The sequence below is a fragment of the Nerophis ophidion genome, linkage group LG10 (assembly GCF_033978795.1).
Source record: "Nerophis ophidion isolate RoL-2023_Sa linkage group LG10, RoL_Noph_v1.0, whole genome shotgun sequence".
NCBI classification, from domain to species: domain Eukaryota; kingdom Metazoa; phylum Chordata; class Actinopteri; order Syngnathiformes; family Syngnathidae; genus Nerophis; species Nerophis ophidion.
This window is the reverse complement of record NC_084620.1, coordinates 63,945,840-63,972,615: the sequence shown is the minus strand read 5'-3', so window position 1 is coordinate 63,972,615 and position 26,776 is coordinate 63,945,840. Positions and strand designations below refer to the sequence as shown.

The following is a 26,776-nucleotide window of genomic DNA, read 5'->3' as shown; positions in this document are numbered from 1 at the left end:
AAAAGAGTGTAAAAGAGAAGAAAACAGAGCAGAAAATAATCTCTTGTTTTCATAGCAACATGCCCATCAGAACTTAACGAGATGAGAACGATATGTTTTCTTCAGGGCCGTTTCCGATTGTTAGTAGTTAAAGAGGCCGATAACCGATGTTTGAAGCCGATATTCATGCCGTATTGGCATGTGTTGCAATGTTAATAAACATGAGTAGAATACGTCAATAGACACCTGGACAAGGCTTTAAAGGCCTACTAAAATGAGATTTTCTTATTTAAACGGGGATAGCAGGTCCATTCTATGTGTCATACTTGATCATTTTGCGATATTGCCATATTTTTGCTGAAAGGATTTAGTAGAGAACATCGACGATAACGTTCGCAACTTTTGGTCGCTAATAAAAAAGCCTTGCCTGTACCGGAAGTAGCAGACAATGTGCGCGTGACGTCACGGGTTGTAGAGCTCCTAACATCTGAACATTGTTTATAATCATAGCCACCAGCAGCTAGAGCGATTCGGACCGAGAAAACGACAATTTCCCCAATAATTTGAGCGAGGATGAAAGATTTGTGGATGAGGATAATGACAGTGAAGGACTACAAAAAGAAGGACTAGTGTTTTAGCGTTTTAGTGAAAGTCGGAGGGGTGTGACCACGGGTGTGGTGACCGCCAGTGTCTCTAAGGGAAGCCATTTTTCTCGACGACGTGAAGCGAGATCTTTTTTTTTTTTTTTTCCTCCTCCACGGTGGAAGCATCCCACATTTGGGGGTGGTCGATCGGAGGAGGCAAGAGAGTCCGCAGTTGCCTCTTTGACAGGTGCACGAGGAACGACGCAAGCTCTGCGCTCATGTCTACGGTAAGACCGTACTTACTACCACCATTTTCTCACCGAAACCTGCCAGTTGACATGTGGTAGGGAACCATGTTCGCTTGATCGTTCTGTTCCATAGTAAAGCTTCACAGTCATCTTTCGGGAATGTAAAAAAGGAAACCACGGTTGTGTTTGTGTTGCTAAAGGCGGCCGCAATACACCACTTCCCACCTACATCTTTCTTCTTTGACGTCTCCATTATTAATTGAACAAATTGCAAAAGATTCAGCAACACAGATGTCCAGAATACTGTGTAAATATGCGATTAAAGCAGACAACTTATAGCTGGGATCGGGGCTGGAACAAAATGTCCGCTACAACCCGTGACGTCACGCGCACACGTCATCATACCGCGACGTTTTCAACAGGATACAACGCGCGAAATTTAAAATTGCAATTTATCCATCCATCCATCATCTTCCGCTTATCCGAGGTCGGGTCGCGGGGGCAACAGCCTAATCAGGGAAACCCAGACTTCCCTCTCCCCAGCCACTTCGTCTAGCTCTTCCCGGGGGATCCCGAGGCGTTCCCAGGCCAGCCGGGAGACATAGTCTTCCCAACGTGTCCTGGGTCTTCCCCGTGGCCTCCTACCGGTTGGACGTGCCCTAAACACCTCCCTAGGGAGGGGTTCGGGTGGCATCCTGACCAGATGCCCGAACCACCTCATCTGGCTCCTCTCGATGTGGAGGAGCAGCGGCTTTACTTTGAGCTCCTCTCGGATGACAGAGCTTCTCACCCTATCTCTAAGGGAGAGACCCGCCACCCGGGGGAGGAAACTCATTTCGGCCGCTTGTACCCGTGATCTTATCCTTTCGGTCATGACCCAAAGCTCATGACCATAGGTGAGGATGGGAACGTAGATCGACCGGTAAATTGAGAGCTTTGCCTTCCGGCTCAGCTCCTTCTTCACCACAACGGATCGGTACAACGTCCGCATTACTGAAGACGTCGCACCGATCCGCCTGTCGATCTCACGATCCACTCTTCCCTCACTTGTGAACAAGACTCCTAGGTACTTGAACTCCTCCACTTGGGGCAGGCTCTCCTCCCCAACCCGGAGATGGCATTCCACCCTTTTCCGGGCGAGAACCATGGACTCGGACTTGGAGGTGCTGATTCTCATTCCGGTCGCTTCACACTCGGCTGCAATTTAGTTACCTAAAAATGCCGTATTGGAATGTGTTGCAATGTTAATATTTTATCATTGATATGTAAACTAATTTAGTTAATTTAGCAGCAAAAAACATCGGGGGATTTGACAAACACCTTTATCACATGTGTCTAAGACAGGGATGTCCAAACTACGGCTCTCCGGCGTCCTCAATTTGGCCCGCGAGACGTCGCAAGCTCAATGAACAATTCTGACTGGAGCAATGTAATCATTAATCCATTTTTTTACCGCTTGTCCCTTTTGGGGTCGCGGGGGTTGCTGGAGTCTATTTCAGCTGCATTCGGGCAGAAGGCGGGGTTCACCCTGGACAAGTTGCCACCTCATCACAGGGCCAACACAGATAGACAGACAACATTCACACATTAGGGCCAATCTAGTGTTGCCAATCAACCTATCCCCAGGTGCATGTCTTTGGAAGTGAGAGGAAGCCGGAGTACACGGAGGGAACCCACACAGTCACGGGGAGAACATGCAAACTCCACACAAAAAGATCCCAAGCCTGGGATTGAACTCAGGACCTTCGTATTGTGAGGCACATGCACTAACCCCTGTTTCACCGTGCTGCCCATTGTAATCATATCATAATTAAACATCCTGTGGTCAGATTGCTGACAATATGTTGCCATTCGGTGGCCAACCAAAGTAACTTTGTCATTATTTATACTCATAAGTTAGCAGAAAACAGTATTCACTTTACGACCAAGTCCAAACAACCTTCCCTAGTCATGGTGCAGGAAGAAAACTAAGCAGCACAAAAATAAAGAAAATGGTCAAACATAACACAACCTGCTCATTGAATTTTGTGGATTGCATTAAAAAAAAAAAAAATCAACATAAAAAAAATCAAAATGACACACATTTAAATCATTACAAGGGATGATGGGAACTAAGCAAAACACTCTCCACACTTATCCATGTTTGACGTATTAAAGCTGCTTGATATTTCTGATTGATTAAACAAAAGAAAAGTAAACAAGGTAGGAGTTGAACTTTCAAATACTCTTAACAACCGATTAAAATAATTATTAATACTATATACATTATATAATTATAATAATATGTACTCATATATATGTACAGACTTTATATAATTATACACAGTATATAGCTACTTTGCATGCAGTCCGCTTTCGTTCCCTAGCCCAATTTTAAAAGCCCAATCTGGGCCCCTCATCAAAAAGTGTGGACACACCTGTTCTCAAAGGAGCATCAACAAATATGGGGAATCTTCTGGTTAAATTGGTAAACAAAATATGGTATTTCTCGACATCACAATAAATCGCCATTGTATTAAAATGTTATTGCAGTTTATGGATTCAACACATTGTAAGGTCTCCTGGTGAGGAACCCTGAAATATTGCAAAAATTAAAATAAAAAACAATTCTGGGCTACTTCACGTAAATTATAGTTGAGACATTTTTCAATCATTTCTTCCTGGGTGTTACAAAAAGTATGAGAATGTGTGAGCCGCTGCCTGCTCTTCTTTACTTGTATAATTATTTCATGTTTGTCAAGATATATACCCAAACTGTGGATTTTTGGCAGAGATATATTTTCTTTCGCCTTTATGCACATCTGCCTGGAACGCGTTGTTATTTATCAGACTCACGGAACATGAACCTTGCGGCGCTTCTTTGACGAGCCCACGCTCCGAGTGTTGCCGACGGAGGCTTTTTGAGCGACTCCATCGCTGCAGGAGCAAAAACAAACAAAACGAGACGGGTAAGACACCAAGAAAGAAGGACAAAAACTGGATTTCCCGGAAACGATCGCAATTTTGCTAGCTGAGCACGGGGGACGTACTATAGGCGACCAGCAAAGAGGGAGAAAGAGGAGGGTTTGTGAGTGCCGCGGTCAAGTAGACCGGAGAAGACTTCTACCAAAGAACTCAAATAAATGCCTTGTCAGATATCAAAACACAATTGGGGATGATTATTGACAATGACATTATTTTGTGCTTAAATAGTCGTTATTAAGGGTGTCAAAAAATGTATTTTCAGGTTAATTGCAATTCTTATTTGTAACAATTCTTAATTAATATATATAATTTTTTTTATTTTTATTTTTTATTTTAATACAATCTGTCCTGTCCAGCCACTCAGGCAAATCATATTGTTGATGTAGATCATGGGTGTCAAACTCTGGCCCGCGGGCCAAATTTGGCCCGCCATGTAATTTATTTTGGCCCTTGAGACAATATTAATTTAACATTAGAGCTGGCCCGCCGGTATTATACAGCGGCGGTGCATTCAACGCTAATTCTAATACTTGCCAACCCTTACGATTTTCTCAGGACACTCCCGAATTTCAGTGCCCCCCCCCCGAAAATCTACCGGGGCAACCATTCTCTTGAATTCCTCCCGATTTCCACTCGGACAACAATATCGGCGGCGTGCCTTAAAGGTACTGCTTTTAGCGTCCTCTACATCCTGTCGTCATGTCCGCTTTTCCGCCATACAATCTGCGTGCCGGCCCAGTCACGTAATATATGCGGATTCTACACAAACACAAGTGAATGCAAGGCATACTTGGTCAACAGCCATACAGGTCACACTGAGGGTGGCCGTATAAACAACTTTAACACTGTTACAAATATGCACCACACTGTGAACCCACACCAACCAAGAATAACAAACATATTTCGGGAGAACATCCGCACTGTCACACAACATCAACACAACAGAACAAATACACAGAACCCCTTGCAGCACTAACTCTTCGGGACGCTACAATATACACCCCCGCTACCAACAAAACTCGATTTTTCATGTCACTATAAAGTCCTCAGCCTTCCCGGTAAGGTTTATTCAGGTGTACTGGAGAGGAGGCTACGCCGGATAGTCGAACCTCGGATTCAGGAGGAACTGTTTGGTTTTCGTCCTGGTCGTGGAACTGTGGACCAGCTCTATACTCTCGGCAGGGTTTTTGAGGGTGCATGGGAGTTTGCCCAACCAGTCTACATGTGTTTTGTGGACTTGGAGAAGGCATTGGACCGTGTCCCTCGGGAAGTCCTGTGGGGAGTGCTCGGAGAGTATGGGGTATCGGACTGTCTTATTGTGGCGGTCCGCTCCCTGTACGATTAGTGCCAGAGCTTGGTCCGCATTGCCGGCAGTAAGTCGAACACGTTTCCAGTGAGGGTTGGACTCCGCCAAGGCTGTCCTTTGTCACCGATTCTGTTCATAACTTTTATGGACAAAATTTTGTAGGCGCAGTCAAGGCGTTGAGGGGTTCCGGTTTGGTGACCGCAGGATTAGGTCTCTGCTTTTTGCAGATGATGTGGTCCTGATGGCTTCATCTGACCGGGATCTTCATATCTCGCTGGATCGGTTCGCAGCAGAGTGTGAAGCGACCGGAATGAGAATCAGCGCATCCAAGTCCGAGTCCATGGTTCTCGCCCGGAAAAGGGTGGAATGCCATCTCCTGGTTGGGGAGGAGACCCTGCCCCAAGTGGAGGAGTTCAAGTACCTAGGAGTCTTGTTCACGAGTGAGGGAAGAGTGGATCGTGAGATCGACAGGCGGATCGGTGCGGCGTCTTCAGTAATGCAGACGTTGTACCGATCCGTTGTGGTGAAGAAGGAGCTGAGCCGGAAGGCAAAGCTCTCAATTTACCGGTCGATCTACGTTCCCATCCTCACCTATGGTCATGAGCTTTGGGTCATGACCGAAAGGATAAGATCACGGGTACAAGCGGCCGAAATGAGTTTCCTCCGCCGTGTGGCGGGGCTCTCCCTTAGAGATAGGGTGAGAAGCTCTGCCATCCGGGAGGGACTCAAAGTAAAGCCGCTGCTCCTTCACATCGAGAGGAGCCAGATGAGGTGGTTCGGGCATCTGGTCAGGATGCCACCCGAACGCCTCCCTAGGGAGGTGTTTAGGGCACATCCAACCGGTAGGAGGCCACGGGGAAGACCCAGGACACGTTGGGAAGACTATGTCTCCCGGCTGGCCTGGGAACGCCTCGGGAACCCCCGGGAAGAGCTAGACGAAGTGGCTGGGGAGAGGGAAGTCTGGGTTTCGCTGCTTAGGCTGTTGCCTCCGCGACCCGACCTCGGATAAGCGGAAGAAGATGGATGGATGGATGGATAAAGTTATATAAGCCCTGCTTGTTCAATATTCAATGCAAAACTTGTTTGGGTCCCTATTAAAAGGTTAAGTTGTTCAACTTTGGCCCGCGGCTTTGTTCAGTTTAGAATTTTGGCCCACTCTGTATTTGAGTTTGACAACCCTGATGTAGATGATCATATCTAAGTGTTGGATATTTCTCTTGTTGCCGTATTTGTGTTTGACTTTATTAAATGTTGTGGGTAGAATTTTATTAGATAAAACCAGTTTTCTTTTAAGTAATATAAAGACTGATCAGAGCTGTTTATCTATCTTATGGGGGAATAAGTCTCACCTTAAAACTCATTTGTATACTCTAGCCTTTAAATGGACTCCCTTTTTAGACCAGTTGATCTGCCGTTTCTTTTCTTTTTCTCCTATGTCCCACTCTCCCTTGTGGAGGGGGTCCGGTCCGATCCGGTGGCCATGTACTGCTCGCCTGTGTATCGGCTGGGGACATCTCTGCGCTGCTGATCCGCCTCCGCTTGGGATGGTTTCCTGCTGGCTCCGCTGTGAACGGGACTCTCGCTGCTGTGTTGGATCCGCTTTGGACTGGACTCTCGCGACTGTGTTGGATCCATTATGGATTGAACTTTCACAGTATCATGTTAGACCCGCTCGACATCCATTGCTTTCCTCCTCTCCAAGGTTCTCATAGTCATTATTGTCACCGATGTCCCACTGGGTGTGAGTTTTCCTTGCCCTTATGTGGGCCTACCGAGGATGTCGTAGTGATTTTTGCAGCCCTTTGAGACACTAGTGATTTAGGGCTATATAAGTAAACATTGATTGATTGATTGATTGATTGAATGTAGTTGATCATAGAACTGGCATCCAAAGTGATTTAAAAAGTATCGAATCGAGAATCCATTCTGAATCCAATAGTTATCCCCAAGAATCGAATCGAATCGAATCGTGTTGGCCCCAAAGAGCCCCAGCCCTAGTGGTTATTACGAGCTACTTCACAATCTTTTTTTAAATACCGAATACCGCATGTGTAGAGACTTGCCAACCCTTTGGTTTTTCCGGGAGAAACAGCCTGCATGGCAGCTTTGTGTTATTAGAGTAAACATTGCAACATTTTTTTGTTACATTTCACCGGTTTGCTCCTTTATATCACTTTTTACGTTTGAAAAATGTCGACATCGACGTCGACAGCCGCGGTGTCCCTAATGTTGCGGCCTCTGTGCGTAGCGTCACTTGTCACTGCCAACAATGGGTGCAAATGTGACCCTGCGGCGAACACGGACCCTTGCGTTAGCCTAATTTGTCACATCTGATGAAAGCGTTGCTGTCAAGGCCAATGAAAGCGACATGGTGTTAGTACCACCTGTGAAATGTGAAACCGTGCTCAAAAAGTGTGTGACTTTCTCTTTGCAAGGTTAAAAAAATAGGAGGTAGGGAATCATGCGAGGTGACGTGGTGAGTGCTGGATGATGGACTGGGTTTTTTACATTTTTAAACTGATTTATCTTCAGGTATGAATTACGAAAAGGGCTACAATACACTGCTAAAATATGCACTTATATAATGCGATCCAACACGACAGATGTTGCAGAAATATGGCCTTTTAATAAGATGCCCGGTTGTAGAGCAACGCTATACATCCCACAGGGCTTCCTACTAAATGTTTTTTGATATTGTATGAATGTAACATATTTATTTGGATTTCTCTGCAGGCAACAATTAGGACAACCAAAGTTTATGCAACATGTACACTTAATGGCCCCCTAATTAGGCACTGTCATGCCAAATTTCTTCTTCCCCAAAAAACCTCCCCCCCCTATTTACTTCCGGGGTCATGATTAATACAGACGTTTTGTTAACGCTATATTATAAAAATATAACGCTACATTATAAAAATACAGACGTTTTTTTAACCCTATATTATAAAAAAATGTAAAAAACAATTTACAAACACAAGCTATGGGATGACAGAGGAAACGTGACCCCGGAAGTAAATGCGTCATCCCATAGCTTGTGTTTGTAAATTGTTTTTTAAATATAGCGTTAACAAAACGTCTATTTTAGCTCGGTATAGCTCGGTTGGTAGAGCGGCCGTGCCAGCAACTTGAGGGTTGCAGGTTCGATCCCCGCTTCCGCCATCCTAGTCACTGCCGTTATGTCCTTGGGCAAGACACTTTACCCACCTGCTCCCAGTGCAACCCACACTGGTTTAAATGTAACTTAGATATTGGGTTTCATTATGTAAAGCGCTTTGAGTCACTAGAGAAAAAGCGCTATATAAATATAATTCACTTCACTTCACTATTTTTAGAATACAGCGTTATATTTTTATAATATAGCGTTAACAAAACGTCTGTATTAATCATGACCCCGGAAGTAAATGGGGGGGGGGAAGGTTTTTGTAGGGGGGAAGAAATTTGGCGTGACAGCACTCTATCTTAAGCAGGGGTGTCCAAATTTTTCCCACTGAGGGCCACACATGGAAAAAATAAGGCATGCGGGGGCCATTTTGATATTTTTCATTTTCATACCATAACAAAATATATGGATTTTAAAAAAAATGTATTTTACCTATAGGGTTTTCAAGGGACCATAAACGGTCTCAGTTATTAAAATGTTAAAAATAAGTCAAATTGTTTTTGTTATTTTCTATTTAACGCTTACTGTAAATCTTAATATCAACTTTTGAAAAAAAAAAAGGGTTTATGGCTTTTCTGTTAAAAACATCTTTGTTTTTTATAGTAAAACTTATAAGCGGAAGATGATGGATGGATGGATGGATGAAATATGCAGTATTTAGTCATTAGAGCCCTAAAAGATCAATAATGCAGGACACCATTGATTTTAATTCTTTAATATTTTTGAGTAATCACAGTGAAATGATAATTAAAATACCACTAAATATATTGGGGATCCAAAAGGTGCCCCACTCATAAAGTGATACATTTTTATTAGTAGTTTTTTTTCTTCCTTTTAACACTTACGTTACGAGATGGACTTCAGATATATCTGTCAATTGTACGTTTAAACTATTATTTTGTTTGTTTTATGCTATTGTGTCAAAGAAAACTTTGTTTTTATATGGCCACTACACAATATGTGCAATATTTACCACATAAAACATTTTAAAGTGAAATATCTGACCTTATTGGAGTTTTGAAAATAATTCATAACATGGATTTATTGTCATTATTATTATTTTTTTTTTCGCAATGGCAAAAAAACAAAAAATAAATAATTGATTGATTGAAACTTAAAATTAGTAGATTGCACAGTTCAGTACATATTCCGTACAATTGACTACTAAATGGTAACACCCCAATACGTTTTTCAACTTGGTAAAGATGGTTTTTACATAGTAAAATAAAGACAAAAGAAGAAGAAAAACCGCCTGCAGAGCAGCTTTTTGTCAACATTGCAATTTTTTCTCGATAGATTTCACCTCATACCAATTTTTAATGTTCTTTTTTATTTTTGCAATAGCATTTCCAGAATGTGTGGGGGGGCCGGTAAACAATTAGCTGCGGGCCGCTCTTTGGACACCCCTGATCTAAAGTGATCCAACTCTATCAGCTGTTGCCAACATGTAACAAGATAGGCATGGTTGTGAAGCACCATTATGTAACCCAAGGGGCATAATCGTATTGTTTTTGATCATGTATGTGTATGAAAAAAAATAACTGATTTATTTTACTCTCTACACAGGTCCCAATTCCTATAATGCCATAAACAATCGCACAAAAAAATGCTGTAATTGTAGTTTTAGGCTCTCATAAGCAAAATATACAGTAAATGGACATTTTATTAGGTACTAGAGCTCATGCAATCCAATGTAATTAGGTACAGTATTAACACGTGTAGCCTGTAACATTATATATGTGGTTGTAGAGCACTACTATGTATCCCACAAGGCATCTTCCTGTTGTTTTTTGATTCTGTGTATATCAAAGAAAAACACCTTACTCATTTAAATTTTCTTCACAGGAAACAATTTCTATTTTAGCTTAAATAATTAAACAGAATGCATAAAAGGCTCTTATAAGCAACAAAAACACTAAATGGACACTTTATTACAAGGATGTAAAACTGTCAGACTCCTTCTTTCACTATTGGTCTTGAATCAGCGTCCTCCACAGTAGACGTTTGATTTTAGTATATTTATTGTTGTTGTTTATTGTTTATATGTTTTTAAAAACTTTCCGATAAAATGTGAGTCCCTCACAAGTTTTTGAACTAAACCTATGGACCACCAGTGAGGAAATAGAGAGGACCTAAAAGGGAGCCTTGGGGAACACCTCTTGCATAACCAAAGACTTTGAACGAATGACTACTGACTGACTCTGAAGTAAACAAGCTACCAGAGGTGGGTAGAGTAGCCAGAAATTGTACTCAAGTAAGAGTACTGTTACTTTAGAGATTTATTACTCAAGTAAAAGTAAGGAGTAGTCACTCAAATATTTACTTGAGTAAAAGTAAAAAGTATGTTGTGAAAAAACTACTCAAGTACTGAGTAACTGATGAGTAACCTGTTCGTTTAATAGTTACGGCAACAAATAATGCACAAAAACATAAAAATAGCAATGAGCAAATTCATAGCCAGGAATATCTCTTAAGCAACTAAAGCAATAATATATATTAAATAATAATACATTAAAATAAAAAAAATGAAGGCAAATTGAGCCGCAATAACTTAACAGCACCATAGGCTCAGTAGGCATTCATCGATTGATTGATTGAAAATTTTATTAGTAGATTGCACAGTACAGTACATATTCCGTACAATTGATCACTAAATGGTAACACCCCAATAAGTTTTTCAACATTAATCAATTACTTAATAAATGACCAAGTCGAGGTGATTTACCTCATATATACATACACACACATATCATATATATATATATGTATATATATATATATATATATATATATATAGTATATAATTTAAAGTTATTTATTTTTTCCGTTTTTGTTGACATGTTAAAGGTGTTTTAATGAATATACATGCATGTTTAACATATAGATTCCAATCTTTCATGAAGACAAGAATTTAAGTTGATGTATTACCTGATTCTGATGACTTGCATTGATTGGAATCAGACAGTGCTCATAATGTCCACTTTTTCAAATGGAGGAGAAAAAAGTTCCTCTTTTCTGTCCAATACCACATGAAAGTCGTTGGTTTTTGGCATCTTATTTGTCCAGCTTCCATATTCGTTTTTATACACTTTACAAGAAATACATTGGCGGCAAACTCTGCATCTTGCTAGCTTGTTTGCGCTGGCTTTCGGAGACTCTTATTTTGTTAGCGCAGGCGCGATGGAGCGGCTCTTTTATTATGAAGACAGGAACTGTGCAATCAGTCTTTAGGCTTTTGACGGAAAGCACGGTTGAAATAAAAAGTGTCTTTTTTTCTTTACACTTTTGATTGATTGATTGAAACTTTTATTAGTAGATTGCACAGTTCAGTACATATTCTGTACAATTGACCACTAAATGGTAACACCCCAATAGGTTTTTCTGTTGCGATCTGCTGCTCAGATCTTCACATGTTTGATATTTCCATTTTTGTTTTCATTCTCAGTCTGACCCGTTTATTTCCTGTTTTGCCCATCACTCTGGTTACTCATTAGTTCACCTGCTACACTCGTACCGCACACCTGCTTCAGCTAATCACCCTCCTTTATAAGCCCGCTTTTTCTGTTCAGTCTTCCTCGGATCCTAATTTGCCCACGCGCAACAGTGACGACTCTCGACCTTCATCTTTGTATGTATATTCTCGCTAGCTTTTACGCTAAGCCATTTGTTTATTCCAGCTCACATGCTGAGGAATTGTTTTTCTGTTTTTGGTTTGCCTTCTCTTTACAGCAGTGTTTTTGTTCCTAGCCTTTTATTATTTAATAAATCCATTTATAACTTACCTTGTTGTGTTCATCGCTTCGACGCATCCCCGGAAGAACCAATCCGGCATTACAATGCCACACAAGCGTCACAGTAGGATCCGAGCATCAAAATGTTTTTCCGCGTCGAAACCACGGGAGGAACCCTTCGACTTGGGTTTGTGGTTGGAGCTCGTGGCTTGGGAGCAGGAAAGACTTGACTGTGGGCCTGAAGTCCCCTCCGAAGCCGTTCGCGCTGCCCCGAAGAGGCGGGGGGTCCAGTGGAGAGGTCCCCCGCACGGCAGTAATGTTCCAGCACCACTTATTCCTCCCCATGGACACAGCAAGTTTCACCCCGTCCAGGATTCACCCGTCATTACCGGTAATCCTGCTTGTTTTTTTTCAAATCATTCCTTAAGCTGCCATGACACTTTTTCTGACACAAGCGATGACGTCAATTGGGGAACGCCCACCGGTGACGCAACACCGGCCTCTGTTGATGACATTTTTTCAGAAGATTTTTATATTGTGGACAGTACTTTTCATTCCCAACCTTTTTCGAATACCAATAACATTTATGATAAAATACGTAATTATCAGGATATTTTTTCTCATTATTCTAGTCAACCTCAGTCACCTAGTTTTTCTCCTACACCTCCTTTAAAACCTCATTCTCCGGCCAAGTCCAAGGTGTTTCCTCCCTTTTCTAAAGGAAATTCTGGACAAATTAAAGGGGAGGAGTCGGCCCGCCTCCAAGCCTCCCACCACCCTCCCTTAAGGTCAGTCCCTGACCATAGGGAACGGGTCTGGGATCCCCGTCTGGAGGAAGGGGCTATGACCTATAGCTGTGCTACGGAGGTAGCACAGATACTACCCTCTAAACCACAGCCACCATGTAGACCTCCTCCACCTGTTTTTCCCCCGGCCAAATCTCAACGGCCTTGTAGACCTCCTCCACCTGTTTTTCCCCTGGCCAAGTCTCAACGGCCTTGTAGACCTCCTCCACCTGTTTTTCCCCCGGCCAAGTCTCAACGGCCTTGTAGACCTCCTCTACCTGATTTTCCCCCGGCCAAATCTCAACGGCCTTGTAGACCTCCTCCACCTGTTTTTCCCCCGGCCAAGTCTCAACGGCCTTGTAGACCTCCTCCACCGGTGTTCGGACTCGCGAGGTCATTACCTCCAGCACGTCCTCCACCACCGGTGTTCTGCACTGCTCCCAGTCTGGTTCTCACACCAGCACATGACTCTCGCCTGGTTTTCAAGCCAGAATTAGACTCTCGCCTGGTTTTCACACCAGAAAATGTTTCTAGCCTGGTTCTCAAGCCAGCACTAGACTCCCACCTGGTTCTCACACCAGCCTCCGACCCAGAACTGGTTCTCATACCAGTTACAGACTTTAGCCTGGAGCCCACTCCAGTACCAGCTCCAGAGCTGGAGCCTACTCCAGTACCAGCTCCACGCCGCCAAGCGCCGGTACCAGCTCCACGCCGCCAAGCGCCGGTACCAGCTCCGCGCCGCCAAGCACCGCCGACGACGGGGCTGGAGCCCACACCAGCGTCGACGACGGGGCTGGAGCCCACACCAGCGTCGACGACGGGGCTGGAGCCCACACCAGCGTCGACGACGGGGCTGGAACCTTCACCTGTGTCGACAGGGCTGGAGCCCACTCCAGTGCCAGCTCCTCGACAAGCGCCGGTACCAGCTCCACGCCGCCAAGCACTGCCGACGAAGAAGCTGGAGCCCACACCGGCGCCGACGATGAGGCTGGAGCTCACACCAGTCACGACTCCTGCGGCTCCCAGGCCGCCTCCGACGACTCCTGCGGCTCCCAGGCCGCCTCCGACGACTCCTGCGGCTCCCAGGCCGCCTCCGACGACTCCTGCGGCTCCCAGGCCGCCTCCGACGACTCCTGCGGCTCCCAGGCCGCCTCCGACGACTCCTGCGGCTCCCAGGCCGCCTCCGACGACTCCTGCGGCTCCCAGGCCGCCTCCGACGACTCCTGCGGCTGCAGCACCCGCATCATCCTCGCCAGCTGCACTCGGGCCTGCTTTGGCTGCAGTCCCCGCACCCTCGTCTGCTGCTTCCAAGCCTGCTGGGATTTCGGTGCTGAGGCGTCGTCCACCACGTCGACCACGGGCGTGGCCTCTGCGAGGTCATCCTCCTCGCCAGACACTCCCTCCTCCATGTCGGCCACGGATGTGGCCGTGCCCGGGTCGTCCGCCTCGCCGGGCACCTCATCCTGCGAGGCGGCCACTAATGTGGCCTTTTCGAGGTCGCCCGCCAAAACTTGTTCGGCAGCAGCGTTCCACCCGCCGCCGCCACATGATGTGTCCTCGGTGGATTCGGGGACATGCGATCTGGCGACCCTCCACCGTGGCCTCCCTCCGCCCTCCCTTCGTTTGTGGACTTTCTGGTTTTGGGGAGGGGGTTCAAGTTTTTGTTTGTGTTTTTGAGACATCTGGTATCTGTCTTTTGTTGGGGGGGAATACTGTTGCGATCTGCTGCTCAGATCTTCACATGTTTGATATTTCCATTTTTGTTTTCATTCTCAGTCTGACCCGTTTATTTCCTGTTTTGCCCATCACTCTGGTTACTCATTAGTTCACCTGCTACACTCGTACCGCACACCTGCTTCAGCTAATCACCCTCCTTTATAAGCCCGCTTTTTCTGTTCAGTCTTCCTCGGATCCTAATTTGCCCACGCGCAACAGTGACGACTCTCGACCTTCATCTTTGTATGTATATTCTCGCTAGCTTTTACGCTAAGCCATTTGTTTATTCCAGCTCACATGCTGAGGAATTGTTTTTCTGTTTTTGGTTTGCCTTCTCTTTACAGCAGTGTTTTTGTTCCTAGCCTTTTATTATTTAATAAATCCATTTATAACTTACCTTGTTGTGTTCATCGCTTCGACGCATCCCCGGAAGAACCAATCCGGCATTACAATGCCACACAAGCGTCACATTTTCAACTTGTTTAAATCGTGTTTTACGTGTGACGGTCATGTGACCGCCTGGTTTTGTTTGATTGGCAAAACGGAGTGAAAGCTCACCAGTGACTGCATTTGATTGGTGAAACGCAGGCATGCGTAGTTCCTACTTTGAAAGCGTGTCTGACAAAAAAAAAAAAAACAAAGCGTGCATTAACAGATAAAAAAAAGTAGCGAGTAACGAGCTGATTGTAGATAAATGGAACGGAGTAAAAGTAGCGTTTCTTCTCTATAAATATACTCAAGTAAAAGTACAAGTATGTTGCATAAAAACTACTCTTAGAAGTACAATTTATCCCAAAAGTTACTCAAGTAGATGTAACGGAGTAAATGTAGCGCGTTACTACCCACCTCTGCAAGCTACAGCATCACCTTGGTTACGGAAATCACATTATGAACAAATAATGTAACTGTCAAAAAAGAGAGAACTTAAAGGGGTGCCTTGAGGAACGCCACAATTATATAAAGTGCAAGTTTGGCCAATATGGTGTCATTCCCAGGTTGCCAGTTAAAAAACATACTTTATTGGGTACTACAAATGTGATATCATTGGTAATTTTAACTATAATAACCTAGATTTTTTTTTAAATTTCAACTAAAAATTGCATTATTTATTTTAAATTATAAAAACATACATACATTTTTTTCAATACTAACAATATGAAATATTATTTATCTCAATTATTATGACTTTACAATGTTTTTATTTTATTTATTAATGCTTATAAATGCCATTATTAAAAATGTTATTATGATATTGTGGATTTCTTTATTTTATTTCTTAAGACTGACAAATGTATTTAATATCAATTTCAAACCTAATAACCTAAATTGTATTTTTTTATTAGTAACAAAATAAATTAATATTTATTATAACTGTAATAACAGATTTTTAAACCTCGAGGGAGGTGTTTCGGCGCACGTCTGACCCGGAGGAGGCCACGGGGAAGACCCAGGACACGTTGGGAAGACTATCTTGGGATCCCCCGGGAGGAGCTGGACGAAGTGGCTGGGGAGAGGGAAGTCTGGGCTTCCCTGCTTAGGCTGCTTCCCCCGCGACCTGACCTCGGATAAACGGAAGGAGATGGATGGATGGATACTAAAATATTTTATTATCTATTATAATTATTATAATCTAGATATTGCTTTATTGGGTACTCAAGCACAATATAATGTCGCTTTTCATATTATATGCATGGATGTAGAGCACTACTATGTATCCCACAGGGCATCCTCCAATTGTTTTGGATCCTTTATTTGTACGATAAACAACAAAATAAATAACAAATGCGGTCAGATGTCGAATTTGAAAGAAAAAGTGGATTTTGGACACACTTCCTGTGTCAGATCTTGTTAATTTGTGAGGTTGTACCTAATGTTCTGGGCTATAATGAACTCCAAGTCACCTTTTTCTCACAGGTAAAAGGCGCTTTCTTGTACGATTCCCAGCCTGCTTTAAAGCAATCAGAAAAAATAGCTGCAGGCTGTGGAAGTTTGTGGGGGAAAAGTAACACCTGACATCCGACTTGACGCTCCTCAAATATAATATGACAACTCCAAGTGGATATCTGAGACATGTTTGTACCCTCTCCTAAGATGGGGCTTGATGAAACAGCAAGAGGACCATCGTGGGAAGAAGACCTCAGACCGTAAGCGCTATCAAGCTTTGAGGAAGACATGCAGAAGGGTCTCCTTACCTTGTTGTAGTAATGGAGCTGGACAGAATGCCACTGACCATCACTGACACCGCCTGGGATGAAGGGGGTCACCGTGGTCTTGGTCTCACCTGGAGGACAGGAGCAGGGATCATTATTTAGACGCCATATGCATGGAAGTGAAAATGGAATAGTTGCACTCTAATGTAGACAAAACTGCGTCCTAACTTGATGCCGACCCGCCCGTGCCACGATCATAAATCACCGGTGCCGGAGAAACGATGTTAGTCTGCGTGTCAGCGGCTCCACTTAAGCGTAGCGCAGGCCACAAAGGCTCCGGCTGCGCTGATAAATGACTTTGTTTGTCAAAGGCAGGGAGCGGCCCTGGGCAGGAATCCACCACACTGACGAGAGTGTTGTTGGGTTTTTTTTACCCTACATTTCTGCACACAACAAGAGCAGCCGGAGAGAGCAGAGATCTGCCAAGGCTCAACAGTACAGTACGTAATGTTAAATATTATTTCAGAGCAGAGAAGAACTGTTTTTTTTTTTTTAAGTTTCAGCCATTATAATAATTAGGGGTGTGGGAAAAAAATCGATTCGAATACGAATCGCGATTCTCACGTTGTGCGATTTCAGAATCGATTCTCTTTTTTTTTTAATCGATTCCTTCTTTTATTATTATTATCTTTTTTTTTAATCAATCCAACAAACTAATACACAGCAATACCATAACAATGCAATCCAATTCCAAAACCAAACCTGACCCAGCAACATTCAGAACTGCAATAAACAGAGCAATTGAGAGGAGACATTTAAGTCTCACCTTAAAACTCATCTGTATACTCTAGCCTTTAAATAGACCTCCTTTTTAGACCAGTTGATCTGCCGCTTCTTTTCTTTCTCCTATGTGGAGGAGGTCCGGTCCGATGACCATGGATGAAGTACTGGCTGTCCAGAGTCGAGACCCAGGATGGACCGCTCGTCGGGACCCAGGATGGACCGCTCGCCTGTATCGGTTGGGGACATCTCTACGCTGCTGATCCGCCTCCGCTTGAGATGGTTTCCTGTGGACGGGACTCTCGCTGCTGTCTTGGATCCGCTTGAACTGAACTCTCGCGGCTGTGTTGGAGCCACTATGGATTGAACTTTCACAGTATCATGTTAGACCCGCTCGACATCCATTGCTTTCGGTCCCCTAGAGGGCGGGGTTGCCCACATCTGAGGTCCTCTCCAAGGTTTCTCATAGTCAGCATTGTAACTGGCGTCCCACTGGATGTGAATTCTCCCTGCCCACTGGGTGTGAGTTTTCCTTGCCCTTTTGTGGGTTCTTCCGAGGATGTTGTAGTCGTAATGATTTGTGCAGTCCTTTGAGACATTGGTGATTTGGGGCTATATAAATAAACATTGATTGATTGATTGACACAAACACGACACAGAACAAACCAAAAGTAGTGAAACAAAAATGAATATTATCAACAACAGTATCAATATTAGTTATAATTTCTGCAAAGCAGTGATTAAAAATCCCTCATTGACATTATCATTAGACATTTGTAAAACAAAAAAAAGAACAATAGTGTCACAACACACTGTGTCCAATATTTTCACAAAGATAAAATAAGTCATATTTTTGGTTCGTTTAATGGTTAAAACAAATTTACATTATTGCAATCAGTTGATAAAACATTGTCCTTTACAATTATAAAAGCTTTTTTAACTCAGCATGTCAGCAGACTGGGGTAGATCCTGCTGAAATCCTATGTATTGAATGAATACAGAATCGTTTTGAATCGGAAAAATATCGTTTTTGAATCGAAAATCGCGTTGAATTGAAAAAAAAAAATCGATATATTATCGAATCGCAACCTCAAGAATCGATATTGAATCGAACCGTGGGACACCCAAAGATTCGCAGCCCTAATAATAACCTTGATTTTATGGGGTTGTATTTTTTTAATACTAACAAATGTCCATCCGACACACAACCCCACACTGTATTTATTATTTATTTTAATTATAGAAAATCTAGATAGTTAAATTGTATTAAATGATGATCACAAATCAAATTATTATTTATTTTAATCATAAAAACCTATATTTTAAATGCATTGTTTTAGTACTAACAAGTTGTATTATTATTTATTTTAATTATAATATCCAATATTTTTTTAAACCAACAATTTGAATGATTATTTTAATTATAACAACCTAGAATTTTTTTTTTACTAATACTTGAAATTATTATTTATTTTATTTATAATAACCTAGATTTCTCTGTTTCATTTTTTAGACTAAATGGTAAATGGGTTATACTTGTATAGCGCTTTTCTCCCATCAAGGTACTCAAAGCGCTATGACACTATTTCCATATTCACCCATTCACACACACATTCACACACTAACCATTTCCATCAGGAGCAAGGGTGAAGTGTCTTGCTCAAGGACACAACGGACGTGACGAGGTTGGTAGAAGCTGGGGATCGAACCAGGAACCCTCAGGTTGCTGGCACGGCCACTCTCCCAACTCCGCACACCGTCCCCAACTAAAAAATTATTTATAATTCATTTAAAGTATAATAACCTAGATTTTATTATTTTAATATTAACAAATCAAATTCATAATTATTTCAATTTAATAACCTGGATTTGTTTTAATACTAACAAATTTAATTGATATTCATTTGGATTATGATAACCTAGATATTTTTTTTGTTTTATTTTCTATTTACTAACAAATTGAATTATTTATTTTATTTATCAATTGATTATTCTATTTACTGATACTAACAAAAATACTGTTTATTTTATCAATAATAACCAAATTGTTTTAACAATTTATAATACTAAGAAATTAAAATGTATATTATTTTTAATAACCTAGATTGTTTAGTTAATTTTTTTAAATACCAACAATTATTATTAATTTTCTTAAAAATTACCTGCCCTGCGATGAGTTGGCGACTTGTCCAGGGTGTACTCCGCCTTCCGCCCGATTGTAGCTGAGATAGGCACCAGCGCCCCCAAAGGGAATAAGCGGTAGAAAATGGATGGATGGATGGATTATAATGACCTATATTTTTTTAAATGTATTTGTTGATACTAAAAATTGTGATTTATTTAATTTATATTAACCTTGTTTTTAAGTTAAATATTTAAATACTAACACATTTAATTATCAGTATTATTCATGATTATATTTTGACCATGATTTATTAATATTTTTTGGCATGGCCCCTCCCACTGACACCTCCCCTTGCTTGCCAATGTGTGTGGTCTGGTTCTGTGGACTGTGCATCAAAATAAATAGTATTGTAATTTCTCCTTGAGGGATTATAATCAGTTTAATACATTTAAAAATAACTAAAATATCATAATGACTAAATGATAATAATAATAATAAATAATATTCACAATATTAATAATATTCCTAACCAAGTTCTTATATGTGCATTTGCAGAAAATGTTAAGTCAGCCAAAAAAGACAGTTGAATTAAATTAATTACCTTATTTATTTTATATTAATGAGTATATGTTTTTTTAAGTGGCATTTTACATAGTAGCTTGAAAATGTAGATTCATAAAGAATAGCAAACAAAGGTTATTATACATCAGAGGTAGTGTAGGCCAGTTAGAGAATTTCCTCTTTTCAAGTTGTAATCCATATTAATTTTGATAATTAGTGCACTCAACTTTAAAGCCACTTCAGATTTGGCTCTATTCCCAAACAGGGTTGAACTAACTCCATCAGACTGAAACAGAACTCCCCGTGTGCGACCATGGGAAAGTGGAGTGGCTTGGAAAATAAACCGGATTGATGCGTTTGAAGTGTGGCTCGGCGGCAGAGGTGGGTAGAGTAGCCAGAAATTGTACTCAAGTAAGAGTACTGTTACTTTAGAGATGTATTACTCGAGTAAAAGTAAGGAGTAGTCACCCAAATATTAACTTGAGTAAAAGTAAAAAGTATGTTGTGACAAAACTACTCAAGTACTGAGTAACTGATGAGTAACCTGCTCGTTTAATGATGACGGCAACAAGTAATGCACAAAAACATAAAAAATGACAATTAACAAATTCAGAGCCAGGGAGATCTCTTAAGCAACTAAAACAATAATATACATTAAATAATATATATTTGGTTTTACACTGTATTGAAAAAAAATTTGAAAATTAATCGTACCTTTGCAACCTCATTATACTATTGGCTAAGTTTTATATTCATAAATGTAAGTTTCTCAATACCCGACCTGTTTTTTGTGCCTTTAAAAAAGATTTAGAACTCTACAATAAAACACTCTACCTCTAACAACCAAAAAGCTGTGAAAAACGATGATGCTGTGTTCCAAATTTAAGTTGAGTGAGCATATGGCTTTGCACTTTGTTTATTTTATATATAAGTATATTTTTGCATTCTATTTTAGTTACTTTGAATTTACAACCCCCTGGCATTGTTTTGTAGGGTTTTTACACTGTTTTTGTACTTAGATTATTATTGTCAACTGTTTGTAAATGTTGAAATTTATAAATAAAGGTCTATAAATAAAATTTTAAAAAAGTGTGCAGTTAATCATGTGACCGCCTGGCTTTGTTTGATTGGTGAAACGGAGTCAAACGTCGCCAGTGACTGCATTTGATTGGTGAAACGGAGTGAAACGTCACCAGTGACTGCATTCGATTGGTGAAACGGAGTCAAAGGTCACCAGTGACTGCATTTGATTGGTGAAACGGAGTCAAATGTCACCAGTGACTGCATTTGATTGGTGAAACGCGGACATGGGATAGATCCTACTTTGAAGGTCTGTCTGACAAAACAAAACGTGCATTAACAAATCGATAAAAATCGGTAGCTGAATGTAGATGTGATCTGTGATCTATATTTATATAGCGCTTTTCTCTAGAGAGTCAAAGCGCTTTACATAGTGAAACCCAATATCTAAGTTACATTTAAACCAGTGTGGGTGGCACTGGGAGCAGGTGGGTAAAGTGTCTTGCCCAAGGACACGACGGCAGTGACTAGGGTGGCGGAAGTGGGAATCGAACCTGCAACCCCCAAGTTGCTGGCACGGCCACTCTACCAACCGAGCTATACCGCCCCAGCGGAGTAAAAGTAGCGTTTCTTCTCTATAAATATACTCAAGTAAAAGTAAAAGTATGTTGCATTAAAACTACTCTTACAAGTACAATTTTATCCCAAAAGTTACTCAAGTAAATGTAACGGAGTAAATGTAGCGCGTTACTACCCACCTCTGCTCGGCGGTTATCAGAAAAATGAGCCTCACCTCCAGAGAAGGTGAGTTGAATCTGTTCGTCGATGACTTCCAAAGCGATGAAGTCGTGTTTCTCGTTGAACCTGCCGTTGTAGAGGAGCAGGGCGTTGCGTTCTCTTGTAGCAAACCTGGTAAAATAAACATCAGTATATGTTAAATTTTGTCTTTAAAACCAAGATTTAAAAAAGTATTTGGGACACATACAGTATTTCCTATTGGTTGGGTTAAAATGTATTTCGAACATTTATACAGTATCAATTTGATATGTCACATATTTTACATATTTTCTTTACAACATGTCCAAAACGGCTTATCGAATCCTCACCCTTTTTCCTCCTCGTAGCAATTACAAACATACATTTCCTGTTCTCAATTCACATTAATGTGTTCTAAATACATCAGTTCTTCTCCTGAGTCGTTATATAAGTTATAATTCGCTTGATGAGATGGATCATTTGAACCGCCTCATAAATTAGATCATATTAGTACATTATTTAATTGATTTGCTTAATCCATTCCTTAATTTAATTCCATATACAGATATGCTAAAGGTTTTAAGTGTTGTCCGTGCGTACAGATGTTTTAAATTAGATTTTACTCTACGGTTATATTTCTTCTCTTTTGTTGAGAAGAATTGTTGTACATTCTTCGGTAGCAGGTTAAAGTTTGCTTTGTAAATCATTTTAGCTGTTTGCAAATGCACCAAGTTATTGAATTTCAATATTTTTGATTTATTGAATAAAGGGTTTGTATGTTCTCTATATCCAACATTATGTATTATTCTAAATTATCTTTTTTGTTCAAATACTTTTGGATATTGCATCTTAAAAAAATTTATTTAAAAAAAAAAAATCTAGGTTATTATAAGTATAACAAATAGTAATTTAACTACTTGGTATTAAAAAAAAATCTAGGTTATTATAATAAAATGAATAGTAATTACATTTCCAATAGGTATCGAAATATTTTTGCATTTTGCATTCAACAAATTTAAATTAAAAAAATCTAGATTATGGAATAAGCGGTACAAAATGGATGGATGGATGGATAGATTATTATAAATAAAATAAATAGTAATTTAACTACACAATAGAAAAAATAAACAAAACATCTGTGTTATTGTAATTAAAATGAATATAATAAACAGTTTTAATGTCATTAGATAAATGGATGAAAATCTATGTTATTATCATTGAAAATAAATAATAATTACATAGAATAGAATAGAAGTACTTTATTGATCCCTGGAGGAAATTCAGCTTTCCAATAGGTGTCCAAATACTTTTGCGCCTTGAACCTTAAAACATTTTTTATAAAAGAATCTATCTTATTATCATTAAAATAAATACTAAATTAATTTGTGAGTATAAAAAACGGGTTATTTAAAAAAATAATAATAATAATATACGAGTTTTAAAGTACCAATTGTCACACGCACACTAGTTGTGTTGAAGTTATTCTCTGCATTTGACCCATCACCCTTGATCACCCCCTGGGAGGTGAGGGGAGCAGTGAGCGGCAGCGGTGGCCGTGCCCAGGAATCATTTTTGGTGATTTAGTACCAATAAAAAGAAAAAAATATAGGTGATTATAATTAAAAATAACTAAATATCTAATTGGTGTCTAAATACATTTGCATATAAAAAACATAATAAAAAAATCGATATTATAATTAAAAGTTGATATTAGAAAAATACATCTATATTTCTATAATTAAAATAAACAATATTAAAAAAATATATTAGCAATACATAAAATAAATAAGATAAATAATAGTACTTTTTCAATAGGTCACTAAATACTTGTGCATCTTGCATCTTAAAACATTTAATTAAAAATATATCTAAGTTATAATAATTAAAATAATTAGTAATTTAATTTGTTACTATAAAAAATAAAAAATATTTTGGTTAACAACACTTAAATAAATATAAATACAAATTTTTTTATCAATAAAAAATCAAAAATATCATCTTTTTTTACAATCAATATAAGTAATAACATTTACAACTTTTTCACCTTTCATATTAGAAAAATACAAATATATAATCTAGGTCATGATAATTACAATAAATTAATACAAACACAATTCAGTGTGAATAAAAAAAAATACAAAAAATATCTTAAGTTATCTTAATTGAAATTCATCGTTAAATTGCCATCAGGTCTTTTGTCTATCATCGTATTGAAAAACTTTTCAAGAAATGTAATTTGGGAGGAGAAAACAGGAAGTGTGTGAGCCGTGGACTTTTGGAGAGGAAACGCTCCATTCGATGAAGCGTTTGTGCGCCTCCATGATACGAAAGCGTCAACCTGGCGGCGGCGAGGGAGCAAAGTTCACGTGTGAGCGCTGGGAATGAAAGGTGAGGGCAGAGGAGTCAGCAGGCAGATGCCAGCCAGGCAGGAAGTGGGGATGGCGGTAGCCAGACGCTGATAAGGGAAACTCATCACAAAGACTTTCCTGTTTTCTTGCCATCATGCTGCTGATTGACTCGCATCGTTATTGCTCAAACTTTCCCTACCTTTGGTCAGGAAGCAAAACGAGACGGAATGTTCTATCGTGATCAAATAGCCCGGCATCTCGGTGCGTCTTGTTTTGGTTTTCCTCTGGCCAAAGTGGGAATTACAACCTGGTCTGCTGAGAATATCTCAACAAGTTACATGTGGCTTTTCAATAGCTGTCCAATCTGGATCAGGTCTAGATTAAACTTGTTTTTACATTACGCCTTTTTTAATACCAACCAATTAAACTATTATCCATTTTAAAGGCCTACTGAAATTAGATGTTCTTATTTAAAACGGGGATAGCAGGTCCATTCCATGTGTCATAATTGATCATTTCGTGATATTGCCATATTTTTGCTGAAAGGAACATCGACGATAAAGTTTGCAACTTTTGGTGCTGATAAAAAAGCCTTGCCTGTACCAGAAGTAGCAGACGATGTGCGCTTGACGTCACGGGTTGTGGAGTTCCTCACATCTGAACATTGTTTACAATCATGGCCACCAGCACCGAGAGCGATTCGGACCGAGAAAACGACGAATCCCCCATTAATTTGAGCAAAGATGAAAGATTAATGGATGAGGAAAGTGAGAGTGAAGGACTAGAAAAAAAAAAACTATACAGTGGGAGCGTTTCAGATGTTATTAGACAAATTTACTAGGATAATTCTGGAAAATCCCTTATCTGCTTATTGTGTTACTAGTGTTTTAGTGAGATTATATGGTCGTACCTGTACAACCAGAAGGTCGGCCCCACACCTTTCTTCAGCACCAGTCGACGGGTGGTGGCGATGCCCATCTCCGCCCTTCGCAAGGGACCCTCTTCTAAACACGATCTTTCGAAATGATCGCTGCATAATACACTGTACTTTGTGTGTGTGGTCCAATCCAACTGTGTTCGCTTGACGGCTCTGTTCCATAGTAAAGCTTCACCGTCATCTTTCGGGAATGTAAACAATGAAACACCGGCTGTGTTTGTGTTGCTAAAGGCGGCCGCAATACACTGCTTCCCAACTACAGCTTTCTTCTTTGACGTCTCCATTATTCATTGAACAAATTGCAATAGATTCAGCAACACAGATGTCCAGAATACTGTGGAATTATGCGATGAAAACAGACGACTTATAGCTGGGAACGGTGCTGGACCAAAATGTCCTCTACAATGCGTGACGTCACGCGTACGTGTCATCATACTGCGACGTTTCAGCATGATACATCGGAGCGAAATTTAAAATTGCAATTTAGTAAACTAACTTGGCCGTATTGGCATGTGTTGCAATGTTAATATTTCATCATTGATATATAAACTATCAGACTGCGTGGTGGGTAGTAGTGGGTTTCAGTAGGCCTTTAATCATAATAACTTCCATCCATTTTCTACCGCTTATTCCCTTTTGGGGTCGCGGGGGCGCTGGCGCCTATCTCAGCTACAATCGGGCGGAAGGCGGGGTACACCCTGGACAAGTCGCCACCTCATCACAGGGCCAACACAGATAGACAGACAACATTCACACACTAGGGCCAATTTAGTGTTGCCAATCAACCTATCCCCAGGTGCATGTCTTTGGAAATGGGAGGAAGCCGGAGTACCCGGAGTGAACCCACGCATTCACGGGGAGGACATGCAAACTCCACACAGAAAGATCCCGAGCCTGGATTTGAACCCAGGACTGCAGGAACTTCGTATTGTGAGGCAGACGCACTAACCCCTCTGCCACCGTGAAGCCCATCATAATAACTTGGTTTTTTTCATTGTATTTATTGATCCCAACACATGGAATTACTATGTGATTTAATTATTTTAAAAAACTAAATTGGATAGTACAACTTGTATTTAATTGTGCATTTGACGACTGAAAGTATTTTATCTACAGCATTTGATTGCTTTAAAAAAATGCAGAAATATCATGCAGCCAGAAGATGACTGTGGGGTGTTTTTTTGCATTTTTCCCATCATGCCTTGGAATGGATGAAATTTCAAATGTTTATGCCGATAAGACATTTTTATAATATCCACAAAGTAAAGTGAGAAGGTTGCGTAATGTGTTACCATGTGTGTTGATTTTTTGTGCAGGGGATTTTTTTTTCTGCGCCATTACTAGGGAAGGTTGTTTGGATTGGGTCATACAAGTACATGCTGTGCACTTACCTTCATGTAAGCACACTTCACACTGAGTTAGTGTTTAATTCCAATAGGATATGAAAAAGGGATCAGTCTTGAATGCAATTTTTTACTTGAATTGTTTCCATTTGTACAATGTGGATTGGATTTAGATTTAACTTGCTTTTACATTACAGCCACTAATCCTGCATGTAAATCAGATCCAGATTAAAGCAACCAAATATGGCGGCAATTCTGTCACTTTTTTGTGATGATACACATC

The 26,776-nt window shown here is 40.6% G+C and overlaps 1 protein-coding gene across 5 annotated transcripts in view; it reads right to left on the bottom strand.

Moving 5' to 3' along the window:
* celsr1a (cadherin EGF LAG seven-pass G-type receptor 1a) overlaps nt 1-26,776 on the bottom strand; it is a 256,246-nt gene that overhangs the window by 109,079 nt on the left and 120,391 nt on the right. For all 5 annotated transcript variants that reach the window (XM_061914463.1, XM_061914464.1, XM_061914465.1 and 2 more), the window contains exons 5-6: nt 21,903-22,018; nt 16,666-16,754 (exon numbers count right to left, since the gene is read on the bottom strand). In XM_061914463.1, coding sequence (XP_061770447.1) covers nt 16,666-16,754; nt 21,903-22,018 — 205 coding nt within the window. The remainder of the gene's footprint in view (nt 1-16,665; nt 16,755-21,902; nt 22,019-26,776) is intronic.